The sequence below is a fragment of the Phyllobates terribilis genome, unplaced genomic scaffold, assembly GCF_046119375.1.
Source record: "Phyllobates terribilis strain yellow unplaced genomic scaffold, ASM4611937v1 Scaffold_2__4_contigs__length_985480577, whole genome shotgun sequence".
NCBI lineage: Eukaryota > Metazoa > Chordata > Amphibia > Anura > Dendrobatidae > Phyllobates > Phyllobates terribilis.
Genome location: NW_027362762.1, coordinates 431,694,072 through 431,713,168, shown reverse-complemented (window position 1 = coordinate 431,713,168; position 19,097 = coordinate 431,694,072). Strand labels below are relative to the sequence as shown.

The 19,097-nt window shown below is 45.3% G+C and overlaps 1 protein-coding gene across 5 annotated transcripts in view; it reads right to left on the bottom strand.

The window, feature by feature from the left end:
• The window catches only part of RPH3AL (rabphilin 3A like (without C2 domains)), a 467,437-nt gene that overhangs the window by 324,656 nt on the left and 123,684 nt on the right, over positions 1 to 19,097 (bottom strand). For 2 of the 5 annotated variants that reach the window (XM_073665316.1, XM_073665351.1), the window contains exon 1: positions 12,085 to 12,224. The exons of 1 other annotated variant lie outside the window; for it this stretch is intronic. Coding sequence is in view for 2 of the 4 variants with exons in the window: in XM_073665306.1 (XP_073521407.1) it covers positions 12,085 to 12,182 (98 nt within the window). In the remaining 2 variants the exon portion in view is untranslated. Of the gene's footprint in view, positions 1 to 12,084; positions 12,300 to 19,097 lie in introns of those variants that run through there. 2 more of the 5 variants (XM_073665306.1, XM_073665341.1) reach the window with 2 other exon arrangements.

Here is a 19,097-nt window from a genome sequence, read left to right as displayed (position 1 = left end):
TTTCCTACTCCGAAAAGATCTCCTAAAAGAAGTACCGGAGAGGACCGGGAAGCGGTTTTTGTTATCCCCGATCTTGTTCAGGATATCATCCAGAGTGGACCCGAATAAGAATTCCCCCTCACACGGGATGGAGCACAGCCTAGACTTCGTTTGGAGGTCGCCTGGCCAGCATTTGAGCCAGAGGGCCCGCCTAGCTGCGTCTGAAAAACTCCCAGCCCTAGCTGCCAGCCTGACAGAGTCGGCTGAGGCGTCAGCCAGAAAAGCTGCTGCACCCTTCATCACTGGGATGGGGTCTATTATATCATCCCTTGAGGCTTTATCCTTCAACTGTGCTTCTAGTTGGTCTAGCCAGACCATCAAAGATCTGGCTGTGCATGTGGCTGCTACCGCGGGTTTTAAACACCCCCACCCCCGCCGCCTCCCAAGCTCCTTTCAAAAAGGAGTCAGCTTTCTTATCCATAGGGTCTTTCAGTACCCCCATGTCCTCAAAGGGCAGGGAAAACTTTCTAGAGGCTTTGGCTATCTCGACATCAATTTTAGGCGCCTTCCCCCAGAAGGAGCACACAGGGTCCTCAAAGGGGTATTTCCTTTTGGGTGCCAATAACCCTTTCCTCTCTGGTTTTCTCCATTCCCTCTTAATTAGAGAATGTACTTGATCGTTAAGAGGGAAGGATCTCTTTATCTTCTGTCCTAGGCCACTAAACATTATGTCCTGGATAGACTTTTTAGGGTGAGGATCCACGAACCCCATAGTAGACCTAACTGCCTTAACCAAGGTATCGGTTCCATCTATAGGGAAACAACTACGACCCCCGTCCCCTGAAGACGATGAATCGGGTGAATCAGAGATTACTCCCTCCTCGTCTGAACCACTGGACTCCGGCACCGGGGATAGGTGTCTAGTTTTCCCTTGTCCCCCCCCCCCCCCTTCTGCAGGGACTTAAAGGTGTCTTCCACCTGAGATTTAATCAGGGATCTGAGTTCGGTGGCAAACTTAGGGGTCTCCTCACAGATAGTTTGCTCGATGCATGAATTACACAGTTTCTTTTGCCATGCAGTGGGCAGATCCGCCGAACAAAGCGCGCAGGCCCTGTGCTTGGATTTGCCCGTACTCTTCCTTCCCTGAGAAGAAAAGAGAGGGGGTCTCAAGTTACAAGTGAGCTTTCACGAAGATCACTTACCGACCCGTAGTAAGAGGGAATACCGGATTTGAAGAGGAACCTGATCCAGTAGCTGGGTCCTTCCTTGAGGCTGACGCCACGCTGGAGTCCTTGCCACGTTGTGAAGATCTCCCAGAACGCCCGCTTCCTCCGTCATCCTTTAATACGCTTCCTCTGAGGCGATGGTGAGTGGGGGTGCAGGGACTGCACCTCCTGGGCCTCCTGGTCGCTCATAGCTGTAGAGTGCCAGAGAAAGCCAGGAAGCACTCACCTGTGCTTCCCTGGCCATTTAAACTCTATAGGGGGTCCGCCCCCCCCTCCGGCCTGGCACCTGCGCTACTCACTAACCCAAGCCCCGCCATACTCACCACCTGGGCCTCGACGCCACCGGAGACCGCAGCAATCCTCTTGCTGTGCCGCACCTCCCTGCCACCCTAGAGGCCCGCTGACCCCAGCGGTGGCGCTGCAGGACACCGCACCAGCCGAGGCAGGGAACCACCGCTGCCTGAACCGGTCTGGCCGGGCCTGGTAAGTCTCATTTTCTTCATTCTTTTCACAGGAACTTTCATCCGTAGGTCCCTGTCAAGGACAGAAAACCAACGGATGCGGGAGAGAGGTGCCGCCCTTTTTATCTGTAGGTTTCCTGTCCTTCAAGGGAGGATCCCCTCTCTCCATGGTGCCGTCATGGGGAAAGAGAAAGGTTTTTTATTGATATATTGAGTGATCTACTCTTTCATGACCTGTTTGTTCGGTTTTTTCTTTTGGTATGCATGCTCAGGATCTTGTAGTGTGTTAAGACTTTAGAATTACTTGGTGACACCACTAGGTGCCCACGAAAACCAGTGGTCACCGTTAGTATTTTACATGATTATATCTAATTAGTGGTGTCACTTAGCAATCCGTCAATAGACATTTTGGAATCAGCAATAACTTAGTTGCAGTGACGGATTACCAGCAAAAGTAACAGTTGCTGTATAAGGCTATGTGCCCACGTTGCGGACCTGAAGCATATTTTTTACGCTTCTCCCTGGCGGGAAAATCGCATGCGGATATTACATGCGGTTTTCCCGCCAGGTAGAAGCGTTTGTGAGGAGTCTTTGCATGCATTTCCGCATGCGGGTTATCAAGCACTTGTCCAAGCATCACTTGGAAAAGTGCTTGACAACTTGTTCAGAATGGTAAAAAATAAAAAAATAAACTTTATACTCACCTTCTGATGCATTCTCTGCCCCGTCCGGAGGCTTGAGCGGCTCACGCTGTTGTGTGCAGGACCTGCGGTGACGTCATTAAGTCATGTGATGGGTCACATGACTCAATGACGTGGCAGGTCCTTCAGACAACAGCGCGACGGAGGGAAAACATCAGAAGATAAGTATAAACTTTATTTTATTCTTTTTTTTACAGGTTCTTTGGTACCCAGGTCTGGATGAGAGTCTCCTCTCATCCAGACTTGGGTACCATCCGCACATTGATTCCGCTGCGCTTCCGCAAAATTAATGAACATGCTGCAGATTTTTGACTGCAGCATATACGCTGCGGAAAAATCCGCAGCATGGGCATGGACATTGCGGAATGCCATTGGGGACCATGGGGTGCGGATATACATGTGTTTTTCAAGCGTTTACGCTGCGGAAATTCCGCAGCATATACGCTTGAAAAACGCTACGTGGGCACACAGCCTTATAGCAAACTGTTAACAGACATTATTTTAAATCAGCAATAGTTTAGCAGCTGAGACGGATTACCAGCAATTATAACGGTTGCTGTAATATAGACTTATCTGGCTTTGTGAGAAAATATGTATATTTTTGTGTTTGTCTGTGCTCTTGTTTTAATATAAATAAATATTAAAAGTTAGATTTTATATATTACTCCAATTGGATTTGACAGTGAATAGACAATTTTAGAAATCAGGATATTCCTACATTAATATACTGTGAAAATAAGATTTTGGAGGCCAAGTAGATCATCATTTTTGAACATGAAAGATGCCAAATCGCCCAATGAGATTAAGGAATACACGGATGTAACTGCTGCGCTACTGGTGAATAAATAAGTCCACTAGGGGTGTGAAGATGAAGATCATGCAGATTATTTCTACATGTTGCTGAGTGAACAGACTCCTACCTCAGGAAACATCACAATGAAGAAGCAAAAGGGATATGTATACATTTAAATATCGTCAAAAACTGGTGCCAAGAGACAAAGAAACACACCCTGGGAGTGCAATCAAACAGTTTTGTTTTGTTTTCAAATTGTTCATGTATTTCCCAATAATGTGAAAGAAAATGGAAAAAATGAAAAGAACATTAATTGGCAGATACATGAACAATTTAAAAAAAAACCTGTTTGATTGATGTCCCAGGCGGCGTTTCGTTGTTCCTTGCCACCAGTTTTTCAACATTACCCAGTACAAAAAGAACAAAATATAAGCGTTGTGTGTCCAAACTCATGAGTACCAACAATAGATGACAACAAAGTGTAAAGAATGAACATAGCAAATTTATTGGTTAAAATATTAAAACTAGAAGAAGGCAAGAGGAAGATCCAACAAAGGGTGGCAGCTAGGGTAAGTATCACTATACATAGGTGTAAGTAACAGTATCAGACATCAGTACACAGTGATCAACTCATGCAGTAAAGTGTCACAGAAAACATGGGAAACTATGCCACCAAATGATCAGGTAAAATTATGAAATAATAATAAAGTGCAAGTGCAACAAGTAATTAGGTCTATTGGGACCATATCCATAGCCTGATACATAGACAGCTAAAGTGGCATGTGCATTAAAGCACAAGTATGAAAAAACACTGTGAACCAATAATAGAACACATTACATTCAAAGTAGATACTGACCCCAGTGTGCCACCGCTCATCTGACGCACATTTCACCGTGTGCTTTGAAAATATTTAAAAAGTCTATGTATGCCTCTGCACCTTCTTTGTGGTTTTTCCTGAGGAACAAGTCTGTTCAAACAGAAAGGCATAGAAATAAACTGCATGATCTTCACATTCACACCTCTATTGGACTTTTTTTATTCACCAGTAGCTCAGCAGATACATCCGTGTATTCCTTTATCTCATATGCTAAGTCACATTGTGGTGATCCCAACACATGGAGCAGCAGCAGCAGCTGGATATCTATGCCTATATAAGGCCATGGTCACACTTTCAGGTGTTTGGTCAGTATTATACATCAGTATTTGTAAGCCAAATCAGGATTGGAACAATCAGAGGAAAAGTAGAATAGAAACATGTGCACCAATTCTGCATTTATCACCCACTCCTGGTTTTGGCTTACAAATATTGATAGAAAATACTGACCAAATACATGGCCTAAGGCCACGGCCCTACTATTAGTATTCGGTCAGTATTTTTTCTCAGGAGTGAGAGCCAAAACCTGGTGAGGAACAATCAGAGAAAAGGTATAATAGAAACAAGTGCACCAATTCCGTATTTATCACCCACTCCTGAGAAAAAATACTGACTGAATACGGACCAAAAACTGATAGTGGGACCGTGGCCTAAGAGTTCTGCTTTCCACAACAGGTGAGCAATACTGCACTGAAAAATTCCTAGTGTGACTGGGAAATGTCTCATTGTGTGCTTTTTGTCACCCCTTCGCAAATTTATATAAATCACCTAATGAAGTAAATAGTGGTGTTTTTGGCCTATTTAAAACAGGAGTGTTACTTTGCTATCCCCACATGAGACTGGCACAGTAACACCGTTGTTTAAATGGGTTCAGTTCACTACAGCTCTGGCTTTGCATGCTCTTAAAACAGCAGTCAATTCAGCTAACAGAGAATATGAGTATGTATGGCATAAAAATAGATTTTTTATTTAGTACAAGTATAAAATTTCAAGTGTTCAATCAGAAAATTATTGTCATAACAGACAAAGTGCAGTGTGCTGGGAGAGAACACTGCTGCACTCTATCACAAGTCCCCCAATAGTATTTACTACATCAAAGCAGAAAGTGCCATATTAATTGGAAGCCCTCATTCAGGTCACAGAAATGGTACAAGTGGTTTAGTTCTAAAGTCCTAATGCAACCTGTGAGTAGAACTAATAATGCTTATTGCAGGGTGTGATGGGAGGTAATGTGGAGGGCCGCAGCAGAGTAATGTTCCGGCAAGAGGATGCCCCGACACGCGTTTCGCCGCTGTAGACGCTGGCTTTTTCATGCCTCTTGAAAAAGCCAGCGTCTACAGCCCTCCTGGGCCAAAAAGGGGGCGACCAGAAGGACCCTCGCCTTGTCCTCTCTGATCTTTCTTAGGACCATGGGAAGAAGATTCAATGGGGGGGGTGGGGGGGGGGGGGAGGCATAGGCCAGAGTGAAATCCCAAGTTATTTGGAGAGCGTCCACTGCCAGGGGGTTTTCTCTGGGATTATGGAGCAAAAGCCTAAAGTGGCAAAGAGATCTACCATCGGAAGCCCCCATTTTCAGACTATTTGGGAAAAAATGTCCTGCTTTAGTTCCCATTCGCCCAGCCTCAGAGAAAAACGGCTTAAGTAGTCTGCCTTTATGTTTTCTTTTCCTTTGATGTTGAGGGCCGTTAAGGATTGGAGATGGCATTCCGAAATCTGAAAAAGATGATCCGTCACTCTCATCAGTGATCCAGAACGTGTACCCCCCTGATGGTTCACATAAGCTACCGCTATCCTATTATCTGAAAGGATCTTAACGTTTTTATCATGAAGGAAAGGCAAGAAATGATTAATCACTTTATCCACGGCTAGCAGTTCTTTAGTGTTTGAGGAAAGACCCTTTTCAGCGTCTGACCAGGACCCCTGGGCAACCATATTCCCCAGATGGGCCCCCCACCCATGGAAGCTTGCATCGGTTGTAATTATCTTAGTGACTCTAAACACCAAGGGAACTCCTCGTGACAAGTTCGCCTCGTTCACCCACCACTGCAAGGACTCAACTGATCGGGGTGACAAGGACATTTGTCCTTCTAAGTGCCCATCTAACAAAACCTCATTATGTAGAATGTCCCCTTGTAGAACCCTGGAGTGGTATTGTGCCCATAGGACCCCGGGAAGGCAAGATGACAGGGTACCCAACAAGGACATCGCAGCTGTAAGGGACATGACCGGGTTTGATAATGTGTTCTCTACTAGAATTTTAACCTTTTGTTTTTTGGCTTCCGGGAGGAAACATATTTGAAGGTCTGAATCCAGCATAACACCCAAGAACGGCTGTATTTTTGAAGGCACTACCCTGGACTTTTCTAGATTTAGGATTCAGCCCAGACTTTCTAAGATGGAGGATACTAATTTTAGGTGATTATCACATTCGGAGGCTGAGTCTCCAACTATCAAGAAATCATCCAGGTAAGGGATAATTAAAATATTATGTTCCCTAACATGAGCCATGCCTTCCGCTATAACCTTAGTAAATACCCTGGGGGTTATGGCCAGACCGAACGCTAAGGCTCTAAACTGGAAATGTTTAATTTCTCCATCTATGATCAAAGCTACCCTAAGGTATTTCTGGAAATCCATATGTATAGGTACATGGTAATAGGCGTCTTTTAGATCTAACACTACCATGTAACAGCCATAAAAAAGTAACTTTATTGTAGATTTAATGGATTCCATCTTAAAGGTGGGAACTAACAAAAACTTATTAAGGGCTTTAAGGTTAATGATGCACCTAAAAGAACCGTCAGGCTTAGAAACCAAAAAGAGAGGTGAGGAGAAACCTAGCCCCCTTTCTGCTGTCGGGACATCCACTAGGACCGCTTTATGAACCAAGTTCAGGACTTCCATTTGTAGGGCCGTCTGCTCTAATACTGAGGAACGGTTTGGGGCCAAGATGAATCTCCCACGAGGAATCAGGTTCGGGTCTGAGGTTCGAGTTTCGGCTACCAGATCAAGGATCCAGTTAATAGCAGAAATTTTTGTCCAGGCAGGAAAGAAACCCAACAGCCTCCCCCCTACCTGGGCTGCGAGTCATTGACTCGGTGTCCTGGGCCCTCGGTTAGAAGGAGAAGAGCTGAATAGGAGCCCTCTACCTTTCGGTCTGCGGTCTTCCCATTTCTCCTGACCCTTCTGCGGTCTTTTTCGTAGAAACCTTCTCCTATGGAAAGGACGTTTATAAGCGGGGATAGACAAGCTAGGGAAACTTTTCTTTTTGTCACTAGCTTTATCCAGAAGTTTGTCCAGAACAGGCCCAAAAAGATTCTCTCCTTCACATGGAATAGTACACTCTCGTTCTTGTCTGAATATCACCTGGCCAACATTTAAGCCACAAGGCTCTACGGGCTGCGTTGGACATTGCAGCTGATCTCGCTGCCAATCTGACTGAATCCACAGAGGCATCCGCCAGGAAGGCTGCTGCCCCCGGTAGAAGTGACATTTGATAAAATCTCCTTCTGTTATTTCTCAGATGGGATTCAAGTTGGTCCAACCATATCATTAGGGACCTGGCGGTACAAGTAGCGGCAACCGCTGGCTTTAAGGCCCCCACAGACGTTTCCCAGGTCCCTTTGAGAAAGGTGTCAGCTTTCCTATCCAAAGGGTCCTTAAGAGCCCCCATATCGACAAAGGGGAGAGAGGATCGCCTAGATGCCTTAGCTATAGCCACATCTATTCTTGGGGCTTTCTCCCAGGAGGAAGAAGCTGAGTCTTCAAAGGGGTATTTTCTTTTAAAGAACGGATGGAGAATACACTTTCTCTCTGGCCTTTTCCATTCTCTACGTATCAAGTCCTGAAGTTTATTAAAGGGAAAACTTCTTCTTTTCCTTTGCCCCAGCCCCCTGAACATTACATCCTGGACTGATTTTTCTGGTCTGGCTTTAATCAAACCATCAACTCAATTAAGTGGGAAACAATGCTGACCCGCACCACTGTCTGAGGAAGTGGATGATGAAGAGGCTGAGTTGTCCAACTCATAAACCGACAACAGGGAGTAATCAGGGGCTGGGGAGATCTCACGGTCTCTATCCACTTTTCCTTTAGTCTTTTTAGAGCGGATTTTACTAATTTCAGACTTGACCAAGGTTTTCAATCCTGAGACCAAACTAGGGGTCTCCTCTGCTAACGTCTGATTTATACAGGACTGACACAATTTTTTGGGATACAAGTTGGGAAGGACGGTGTTACACAATGCACATTGAAAATGCTTGGTCTTGGAAGTACACTTCTTACCCTATTAAAAATAGAAGGGAGAAGGGATACTTCATTACTAAGTGAACTTTCTCAAAGATCACTTACCCAGGCGGCTCAAAGGGCTGGTACCGATTTGGAGGAAGGACCCTTCTCAGCCGGGGGATCATCCCTGGAGGCTGCAGATTCGTCCATCCTGCTGGAGCTGTGATGACTGGACTTAGACGCCGAACCTCGTTTTCCTGAGGACCGTGCATTACCAGTAACTAGCTGCTGCTCACTATCAGACTCCATGATAGGGAGAATGAAGCTGGGAAGCCCCGAACAGTGGTCCCTGGGCCAGTTAAATATCACCTGTTCCACCCTTCCCTCAGCCACCTGATTTTAATCAAATATATCTCTTTTTTTTTTTTTTTCTTTTTTTTTTGTATCCCTCCCTTCAGGGACGCCTCTGCGGTTAATACCGCACTTACAATTAGATGCACGTGACTGGACTTCCGGGACTCACAGGCCTCACGCCGGAAAGTTCCAGCCGCCGCCGCTCCAGGTAGGCTCTGCTAAACCGACGGGCCTGCTACCCCAGATCGGGACGCAGCCTCCCGGATATCCAGCGCGCCAACTTCCGCCGGGTGTTGATGGGGACTGCATCCCACGCAACCCGCATTATCTTCAGGGCGATGGTGGGCCTGCCACCCCAGATAGGGGCGCAGTCCCACTGCAGTCCAGAGGCATACCCCCCCACAGAAAGGGGCACAGACCTGGCTGAAGCAGATGATGAAAGGGCTGCCACCCCAGATAGGGGCGCAGCCCACTGCTTATCCGGTGCAAGGATGCTGTGCATTTCCCAGATAGGGGTGCACCCGCATAGCAGACGCTGGAGATGCCGATCCCAGATAGGGGCGCTGCTCGACAGCTGTCGCCATCCAGTTCTTCCACGAGCCTGCTATAGGTTCCCCCCATCAAGGACAGGAAACCAAAATGAGGCGAGAGAGAGGGCCGCCCCTTTTAAACCTGTAGGTTTCCTGTCCTTGGTGGGCGGATCCCCTCTCTCATGGTGCTATCATGGTCGACCGATAAAAAATAGAATTGCATGATGTGTATAAAGAGTTAACGTTTCTCCTTGTGGAGAGTGACATACCGGCTCTGGCATGTCAAGGTAAGGAGGCTTATTCGCCTGTGCAATGCTCCTCTGGGAAATTTAATATGCAAATTGCCTCTCCAGAGAAAAAGAGGACGCTATAGAGTTCAAGTCCTCTTTTTCTCTGAAGAGACAATTTGCATGACGTGTATAAAATTTTTAGGCACCATAAAATACAAAAAGTGCTTTGTTTAATGGTGATCAGTGCTGGAGTCACCAACAAGCGCACCTGGGCAAGTGCTGGGGCCCTAGACAAATGGGGGGGCCTACTCGATGTCAGGGCCCAAGACAATCCCCCAGCAGCTGTGCAGAGCCGCCGGCGCTGCTTGATGGCCATCACTTTACCAGACATGGCTGCACACAGTGCACTGTGCAGCTGTGTCAGCTAATAGTGACGCGGGCGAGCTGACACACAAACAACATTAAAGACGCTGTCCCAGCCCGTCAGCATCACTACTAGCAGAGACAGCCGCACTGTGCATGGCCATGTCACAATGAAGGCCATCAAGCAGCGCGCCTTCTGCACAGCCACATTCAAAAGGAGCTGGAAGGGAGATTAGTCAGGGGGAGGTGAGCAAGGCTGGTTGCCGGCTTCCCCATATTTAAAATATTTCTAATGTGTCTGTATGTTTGTGTGTGTGCATATATTTATGTCTGTTTATATGCATTTTTGAAACTTTGTGTACAAATATGTATATGTAAGTATGCCTGTATGTGTGCATGTCTGTGTACCGCGCGCGCACATGTACGTGTACCACGCATGCATGTCTGCATATGTGAAGAATGAGGGGGCAGGTATACCTATATTTCTCCACCGTATCTGTGCATCACAAATCGTGGTATGTGTTAAAAAGGGCCCACTGAGACTCTTTTGCCCAGAGCCCACGAAAACCTGGAGCCGGCCCTGATGGTGATAACCTATACAAGGTACAATAAGGTATGATTTGGAATTGCTCACCATTGTGCATAATATTTTGAACAGGAGTGTGCAGTACTGGGAATTACAGGGCACTAAAGATTAGTTTTTCAGACTCACTCAGCCGTACATTAATAGTTCTTGTGTGAGCCTGGCGTAAAGGTGTTTTCCCATCTTACATTTTTTTTTTTTTTTTTTATCCCATTGGCATGCCCTATGTAAAAATTATAAAATTAGCAGTATTTCCCTTTACCCCTTGCTCCAGCCCTGGCTCTCTGCTGCAGTCACAACTACAGCACAAGTGACTGCTGCAATTAATTGCTGGGCTTGAAGGCTATGCCAATGTAGATGGCACAAGTCACTGAGCTGATTGGCTATAACAGTCATATGTTCTGAAGTCTGACTCTACAGCTGCAGATTGTAAAAAAAAAAAAAAAAAAAAAAAAAAATCAAAGAACAGCAGAGAGCCGTCGCTGGACCAGAGGAAGTGGAGCACAGCTGTTTTTTATTATTTTTACATCGAGCAAGTCAATAGGTGAAATAATTGAAGATAGAAAACCTCCTTTGACCATGCTCCCACAGTCAAAACCACTGTTTTTTTTTTCAGTAGGTAACCGCACCAAGATACACAAGTTCCCATAATGAGTTTTTGACACTGCATATTTTCGCTTACAAGGATTTATAGAAATCTCATGCCCTCTGTTTTGTTTTTTTTCTTACACTGCATAAACTGATCTGCTGTGCATTTTTGAACACTACAACAAGTCAAGTTCTCTTGCGGACACGCTGAGTTTCAAGTGCGTTTTTTCCCCATAGAATTGCATTATATGCTGAAAATCCACAGGTAAAAAAAAAACTTATGTAAATCACACATGATTGTATCAATAAAGTTTTGTAAAAGCCAAATACCAGGAAGTATATATATATAAAAAAAAAAAAAAAAGTTTATTACACATACCAAATGAGACAAAAATGCATGTAAAAAACTTCAAGAAATCTAATTTACCTAAGGCTATGTTCACACGTTGCTTTTTTGCCACATTTTATTCTGCAGCCAAAACTTGCTCTCTTGGCAGTAAAAAAGCTGCAAAGAGCAGGTTTTGCTGCGTTTTTTTGCTGTGTTTTTGGTGCAGATGTGTCATTTGTTTACAGTATATGGTTAATAAAGTTAATTTCATTCGCCAAAAAGCAGTAAAAAAAAAAATTATTTTTGCACTTTCTTGTTGCTTTTAATAATAGCCTAATAGGTGCAGAAATGCTGCAGAAAATCTGCAACATCAAAAACTCACCAAATACTCATCGTGGGAACGTAGCTTTATACATTTTTGGTGCAGATTTGAAGCTGCACTTTTAATGCCGCTTTTTTTTGCAAAAACACTGGCACTCTACATTGAAAATTGTAACAGTTTTTTCCATGCATTATTTTCAGGTTCCCCATAGAAGCCTGTAGGGAAAACCGTTGAACAATTAGAAAGTCATTATTGTACTTGCTTGAAGTATTGCATGTCTACAAATCAGCTTTTAAAATTTACTGCTACTGTTTGTCATGACAGCACAACTGATGTGAATTATTCTTTCAGCAGATTGCTACCAGTCTTAACAATATAAATGTACATTTTTTTTTTACTTTGCTCTATAACTTGTCACTCTGCCAATAATCCATTCATTTCAGTCACCTGTACATTTATTCTGCTCATCTTTAGAAGTTACACTGAACTTGAACATGCAAAAATGAAAAGAAATAACCCCTTACCTTGTATACTTTACAGCTCGCCGTTTATTGACCGCCCTTTCATTACAAGGCAGTGTGAACTTAACCGAGCAGAAACATTTTACCACCTGCTTGTGCATTTAGAACTTGCTACTAGGTGGAGATGTTTCAGTGGAAATCCACGCCTGAAAAGAGAAAATAGATCCTCCCAACAGTTGAGAATCTGGGAGCAGACAATCACGTGGTTCAATTGTTCAACTAACAACATCCTGTTACTACTTCAACAGTGTGCGCTGGTTAAAGGTACAGCAGCTGCAGGCACACAAGATCTCCAGGAGATGTTCCTGTTTGCTCAGTACAGAAAACAAGGATCCTGCAGCATAGCTAAAACAGTCCTCTATCAGGCTATGTGCCCACGTTGCATTTATGAAGCAGAAAATTTCTGCTGCATAAATGCAAGTCCTCTCCCGGAAAAACGCATGCGGAATTCCGCACGCGTTTATCGCGCATTTTTCGCGCGTTTATCACGCGTTTTCCACATGCGGAATTGCCTTGCGTTTTTTATGCATTGGACTAAGGCAATTCCGCTTGCGGAAACGCAAAATTAAATGACATGCTGCGGATTTTTGAACGCGGCATAAACGCTGCGTAAAAATCCGCAGCATGTGCATAGAAGTTGCGGAATCCCATTGGGGAACATGGGGTGCGGATATACATGCGTTTTTCAAGCGTTTACGCTGCGGAAATTCCGCAGCATATACGCTTAAAAAATGCTACGTGGGCACACAGCCTCAGTCTTCAATACTGTGAATGAGCAGAGCTAAAAAATATTTCTCCTTTTTAAATACAATTTAACATAAAACTGAAAAACAGATTTCTCTTTCCAAAAAAAGCACACAATAGATTTGACAATACTCGTTCAATACTCAAGTGCCTGAGTCACAATTTGACCCCTTTTCAATAGGTGTGCCATCAATTCTGGTTTCTGTTTCTATGACGAAGCAGAAAAACACTGAATGACAATATGGACAACGTCCAGTGCTGGGTTCATACTGTGCATTTCTGTTGTGTTTTTAAAAGGCAGATTTTTGTTTTGGTTAATGAACTACCATTGAAAAGACATTGCAGAGTTTCAACTAAAACCAAACAATGCATTTAAAGGGAACCTGTAATGTCCAGAAACAGTATTTTCCCGCATATAAATAATCTGCAGGTAAATAGCATTCAAATTTGGTTTGCTTGCCTTACTGAAGCAGCACTACATGGAGAAAATGAATTTATATCCTCTCTGTAGCCACTCGCTAACACTCGTAGGGGCTGTGCAGGCAACAGTTACAGTCACCGCTCACTATACAGTGAGTCCGGCTGTAATCACTCTCCAGGACTTTGATTGACGATCTCCACTGCAGTGGGAGTGATGAGTGTGCAGAGCAGGTTGTCAATCAAGGTGCCAGGGAGTGATTATAGCCGAGCTAACGGTGTAGCTAGTGACTGGAAGCGAGCGTGTCGGAGAGCAGCTTCAATTTCTCCCTGAAGCTGCTGCTCCAGTAAGGCAGCCTAACAAGATTTTAATGCTCTTTCCATGCAGATTAAGGCCGGTTTAATAATAATCATCTTTTTATTTATTATTTATATAGCACCAACATATTCTGCAGCACTTTACAATTCACAGACATTATCTGCACTGTCCCCATTGGGACTCACAATCTACATTCCCTATCAGTATGTCTTTGGAGTGTGAGAGGAAACACACACACAAACACAGGGAGAAAATACAAACTCCTTGCAGATATTGTCCTTGGTGGGATTTCAACCCAGGACCCCAGTGCTGCAAGGCTGCAGTGCTAACCACTGAGCCATCGTGCTGCTCATGGAAAAACCAGTAACGGAGATATCCGTGTCCATGTGCACCTGTGTGGCATCAGGAGCACACATACCGGCGTTTGGGATCAGTGGTACAGTTAGCGCTGTTCCCAAGCGCCAGGTGCTGAACACTGCCCTCATCATTGTTCCCTGCTGGCGCTGCGATCAGCACTAGCAGGGGACCATGATGAGAGTAGTAGTCTGCTCCCAGTGTCTCCACCTGTAAATATAAGAATAAAATAAAAAAATCCAAAAATCCATATACTCACCTGTCCTAAGTGTCCCCAGACTCCTGCAGCTCCGGGGCCCGCTTGCTGCAGGAGTCATTCTCCCCGGATCCTCTGCTGAGCGGTCGCATGGATTACAGCAGGGGACACTTTAGACCGGTGAGTATCACACGGATGGCATCCATGTGCGGTACGTTTACACGGACCCATTGACTTGAATCGGTCCATGTGATCCATGCTGCCAGCCAAAAGTGGACATGTCTACGTGTGGATCACATGATCTGTGGAAACACACTGACATGTGCTTAGACCCATTCATTTGAATGGGACTACGTGTGTCAGTGTCTCTGGTACGTGTAGAAACTGTCATCACACATACCAGAGATACTGACGTGTGAAAGAGCCCTAACTGTGTTTCTGGAAGAGACAGGCTCTCTTTAGGGTTTGTTCCCATGATGGGCTTTTGGTGCATTTTTTATGTTGCAGAATTTCTGGACCATTTCTGCGCCCATTATTGAAATTAGATTTACTTGCATTTTTTTATTGCGTTTTTGTGTACGTTTTTTTAACATGAATTTGTATCATGTTTTTTTGAAGCTGCTGTTTGTCTCTTTTGGGTATGTTATGTTTTAAATAAAGCTGCTTTGTTTTTGAAACTTATTGGTATTTGGCTTTGACAAAACTTTATTGATATATACTTAGATTACATGAGCTTCTGATGCGTTTCCGCCGCAAAAAACGCACTTAAAACGTATGTGCGTTTTTTTACCTGCAGAATTTCCACTGCTAATGCAATCTATGGGGAAATTCCGCCCAGAAAACTCAGGGTACCCACAAGAGAAATTGACATGCTGTGGATTTGAGATGCGCACCGCAGGTCAGTTTACACTGAGTTAAAAAGAAGCTCAGTGGGCATGAGATTTCTAGAAATCCCATCCATTTTCCTGGAACTGTAAGTCGCTGCATTTTTGAAGCAGTAAAAATACATTTTACCATTATCATGAAGTATCATGAAGTATAATATGTCACAAAAAAACAATCTCAGAATCAGTGGGATCCGTTGAAGCGTTCCAGAGTTATTACCTCATAAAGTGACAGTGGTCAGAATTGTAAAAATTGGCCTGGTCATTAACGTGTAAACAGCCTTCGGGGGTAAAGGAGTTAATGCAGCGGTGATTTTTGATTGTGTCAAATCCTTACCCTAAGGCTATGTTCACATGTTGCATTTTAGCATTTTTTTCCCTACAAATTAAAAGCTGTTTTTTACAGTATAGCTCCCAACCATCCCAGATTCGACTATCCTGTCACTTCACAGCTTTTATCCCGCTCTATACTCACCTCTCCGACGTCTTCATAGCTCCCGTGGCGCCTCCTCCCGGGGAAGGCAGGGCCACTTCTCTGATTAAGGTATAAATTAAATTACATATTAACTTCTCTCTCCAGGGACCAGCACTACCTGGGATTACAAACTCACATCTAAGTCTTCACAAGCTGGTGCTCTACCAATGAGCCACAGTGATGGAGACCCTGGAGACCCAGGAGACCCAGGAGACCCAGGAGACCCAGGAGACCCAGGAGACCCAGGAGACCCAGGAGACCCAGGAGACCCAGGAGACCCAGGAGACTTTAGTAATCTTGACCTCTATTCCAGGCAATGAACCCAGAAGCAAGTTATACATGTCCATAGAGATACATTGTGTTTAACAATGTATTTTCATGGTGCCTGTATACTGAGGTGAAGAAAATTATTTTTTTTGTTCATATAAAAGTAGTAAAAATAATAAGCAATTACAAAAATGAAAAACTATGTATATTTTTTTCTGTTTGTCTCACAGTCTCGAACCCACAACCTTAACATTACAGGCAGGAAGGAGCTTAACCTGCTGAGCCACATGGTCTAGTAATGTCATGGAGAGAATTTTGTGTACTTTATCTATACTACAGGTAGATTATATTGATACATTGTACATAGCAGTGTATTTCTATGTATTTGTATTGTAGAGGGAGAATAAGATTTTTTTCATCCTATAAAATTGCTAAAAAATAATAATGGAAAACAATTATTTAAAACAAAATGCATTAAAAATTATATTAAACATCACAAATCAGCAAATAACAAGGACATACAGTATTTGGTGTCCCTGTAATCATAACGACCCGCACAACACAGCGATCAGATTATTTATGGGGATTGGTAAATGATGTAAAAAAAATGGCGTGATTTGATATTTTTTCTCTATTAAAACCATAACTGTAATGCTGAGGCCGTGTTCCCACACAGCATAAATGTTGCGTTCTTTCTGCTGCTTTTTTTCTGCAGGTGTGTATAACACAATAGCAATCTTCTATTGATTCAGTAAGTGAGGATCGTGGAGGAGTAGGGTCCAGATTGAGTGAGGGCCCAGTAGGAGAGTGAGGGGAGAAGACCAGAGCAGTGACAAAGGATTCCACTGCGGAAACGCTTAAAAAACGCTTGGTAGAAGGTCTGCCATGTTCCCCAATGATAATCCGCATGTGCTGTGCACATGCTGCGGAAATTTCCGCTGCGGATTATCATTGCGGAAAAATCCGCAGCACTAACAATTATTTTGCGGAAGGGCGGCGCTTTCGCCGCCATTGACTTGCATTGGAACGCATGTCATCCGCATCACTGCATCTGTACATGCAGAATCCATGCGTTTCAATGTGCGGATGGTACCCGGGTTTGGAGAAGAGGAGACTCTCCTCCGGACCCGGGTACCATAGAACCTGTAAAAAAAAGAATAAAATAAAAAATAAATATTATACTTACCTTCTGATGGCTTGCCGGCAGCTCGCGATGGTCTGAAAAGGACCTGCCGTGACGTCATTTAGTCATGTGACGGGTCACGCGACCGCTGACGTCGGCAGGCCATCAGAAGTAAGTATATATTTATTTTTTACCATTCTTTTACGGTCACACTATATAAATCCATGCCGGTTGCATGGATTTATATAGTGTGACCAAGTTGTCAAGCACTTTCCAAGTAATGCTAAAATCGATTGGAAAGCGCTTGTCAACCCGCATGCGGAAATGCATGTGAAGAACGCTTCACTTCCCTGGCAGGAAAAACGCATGTACAATCCGCATGCGTTTTTTCTACCAGGGAGATGCAGAAACGCTCAAAAAAAATCCGGAGCATTTCTGCATCGTGGGCACATAGCCTTACAATATTGAGCACACGTAGCCATCTATACACGGCGGGAGGCTGCGCGGCGCCATCTATACACAGCGGGAGGCCGCATCAAGAGCTCATCAAGAGAATGCCAAGAGTGTGCAAAGCAGTCATCAAAGCAAAAGGTGGCTACTTTGAAGAACCTAGAATATAAGACATATTTTCAGCTGTTTCACACTTTTTTGTTAAGTATATAATTTCACATGTGTTAATTCATAGTTTTGATGCCTTCAGTGTGAATGTACAATTTTCATAGTCAGGAAAATGTAGAAAAATCTTTAAATTAGAAGGTGTGTCCAAACTTTTGGTCTGTACTGTAGATCAGTTCATCTTCAACTTGCTTAACTGTTCACAGCAACAGTAATTTTGACCAGGGTGCCCAAAATTTTGCATGCCACTGTAGCGACTGAGAAGGGGTTGTCAGAGTTGTAGAGTCCGGTGTCTGCTTTCTTCTTGCGATGCCGTCCTCCTCTCTTCTGCTTTGTGTGGATGACGTGTCCTATGTAATGCACACGCCCGGGCTGAGTGGCGTGTGAGTGTGTATGTAGTGATTCCACTGTGCCATGAACCGGAGAGTGCCTGGAGGGGCGTAACTAAGTATCTGCCCGATCCGACCAAGGTCGCACGATGGCATACGATGCCAGTGCACCAGGGAGGAACCGGGCAGAGGGACCAGGTGCTACTCCAGGTCAGACCCCGGACACGGCTGTTGACCCACACAGGGGAATACTGGAACAGGCAGGTTAGGCTGGCACACCGACTGGTGGGTATAGGCAGACACGGCTGGAATACAGACGGGTGGATGCTGGCGAGCACGACTGGTATGCAGGCAGGGAGGTACTGGCTGGTATGACAGGTAGGAGCACAGAGTGGATAGGACCCAGTACAGACTGGGACTCAGGAACAGAACCGCAGATGCAGCGGACAAACACAGTAGAGTGAGATCGCCCGGAGCGGCGAGCAAGAGCAGAGCAAGACGAGACCGCCAGTAGCGGTGAGTGAGAGCAGAGCAGGACAAGGCCGCCTGGAGCGGTGAGCAAAGGGTCAGAGCAGAGCGAGACTGCCGGAGCAGTGAGCAAAGGAGTCAGAGCAGAGCAAGACTGCCGGAGCAGTGAGCAAAGGGTCAGAGCAGAGAGAGACTGCCGGAGCAGTGAGCAAAGGGTCAGAGCAGAGCGAGACTGCCGGAGCAGTGAGCAAAGGGTCAGAGCGGAGCGAGACTGCCGGAGCAGTGAGCAAAGGGTCAGAGCGGAGCGAGACTGCCGGAGCAGTGAGCAAAGGGTCAGAGCGGAGCGAGACTGCCGGAGCAGTGAGCAAAGGGTCAGAGCGGAGAGAGACTGCCAGAGCAGTGAGCAAAGGGTCAGAGCGGAGCGAGACTGCCGGAGCAGTGAGCAAAGGGTCAGAGCGGAGCGAGACTGCCGGAGCAGTGAGCAAAGGGTCAAAGCAGAGCGAGACTGCCGGAGCAGTGAGCAAAGAATCAGAGCGGAGCAAGACTGCCGGAGCAGTGAGCAAAGGATCAGAGCAGGCCAGAACCGCCAGAGCGGTGAGCAAAGGCAGAGCAGGCTAGAACCGCCGGAGCGGTGAGCAAGGCAGAGCAGGCTAGAATCGCCGAAGCGGCGAGCAAGGCAGAGCAGGCTAGAACCGCCGGAGCGGTGAGCAAGGCAGAGCAGGCTAGAACCGCCGGAGCGGTGAGCAAGGCAGAGCAGGCTAGAACCGCCGGAGCGGTGAGCAAGGCAGAGCAGGCTAGAACCGCCGGAGCGGTGAGCAAGGCAGA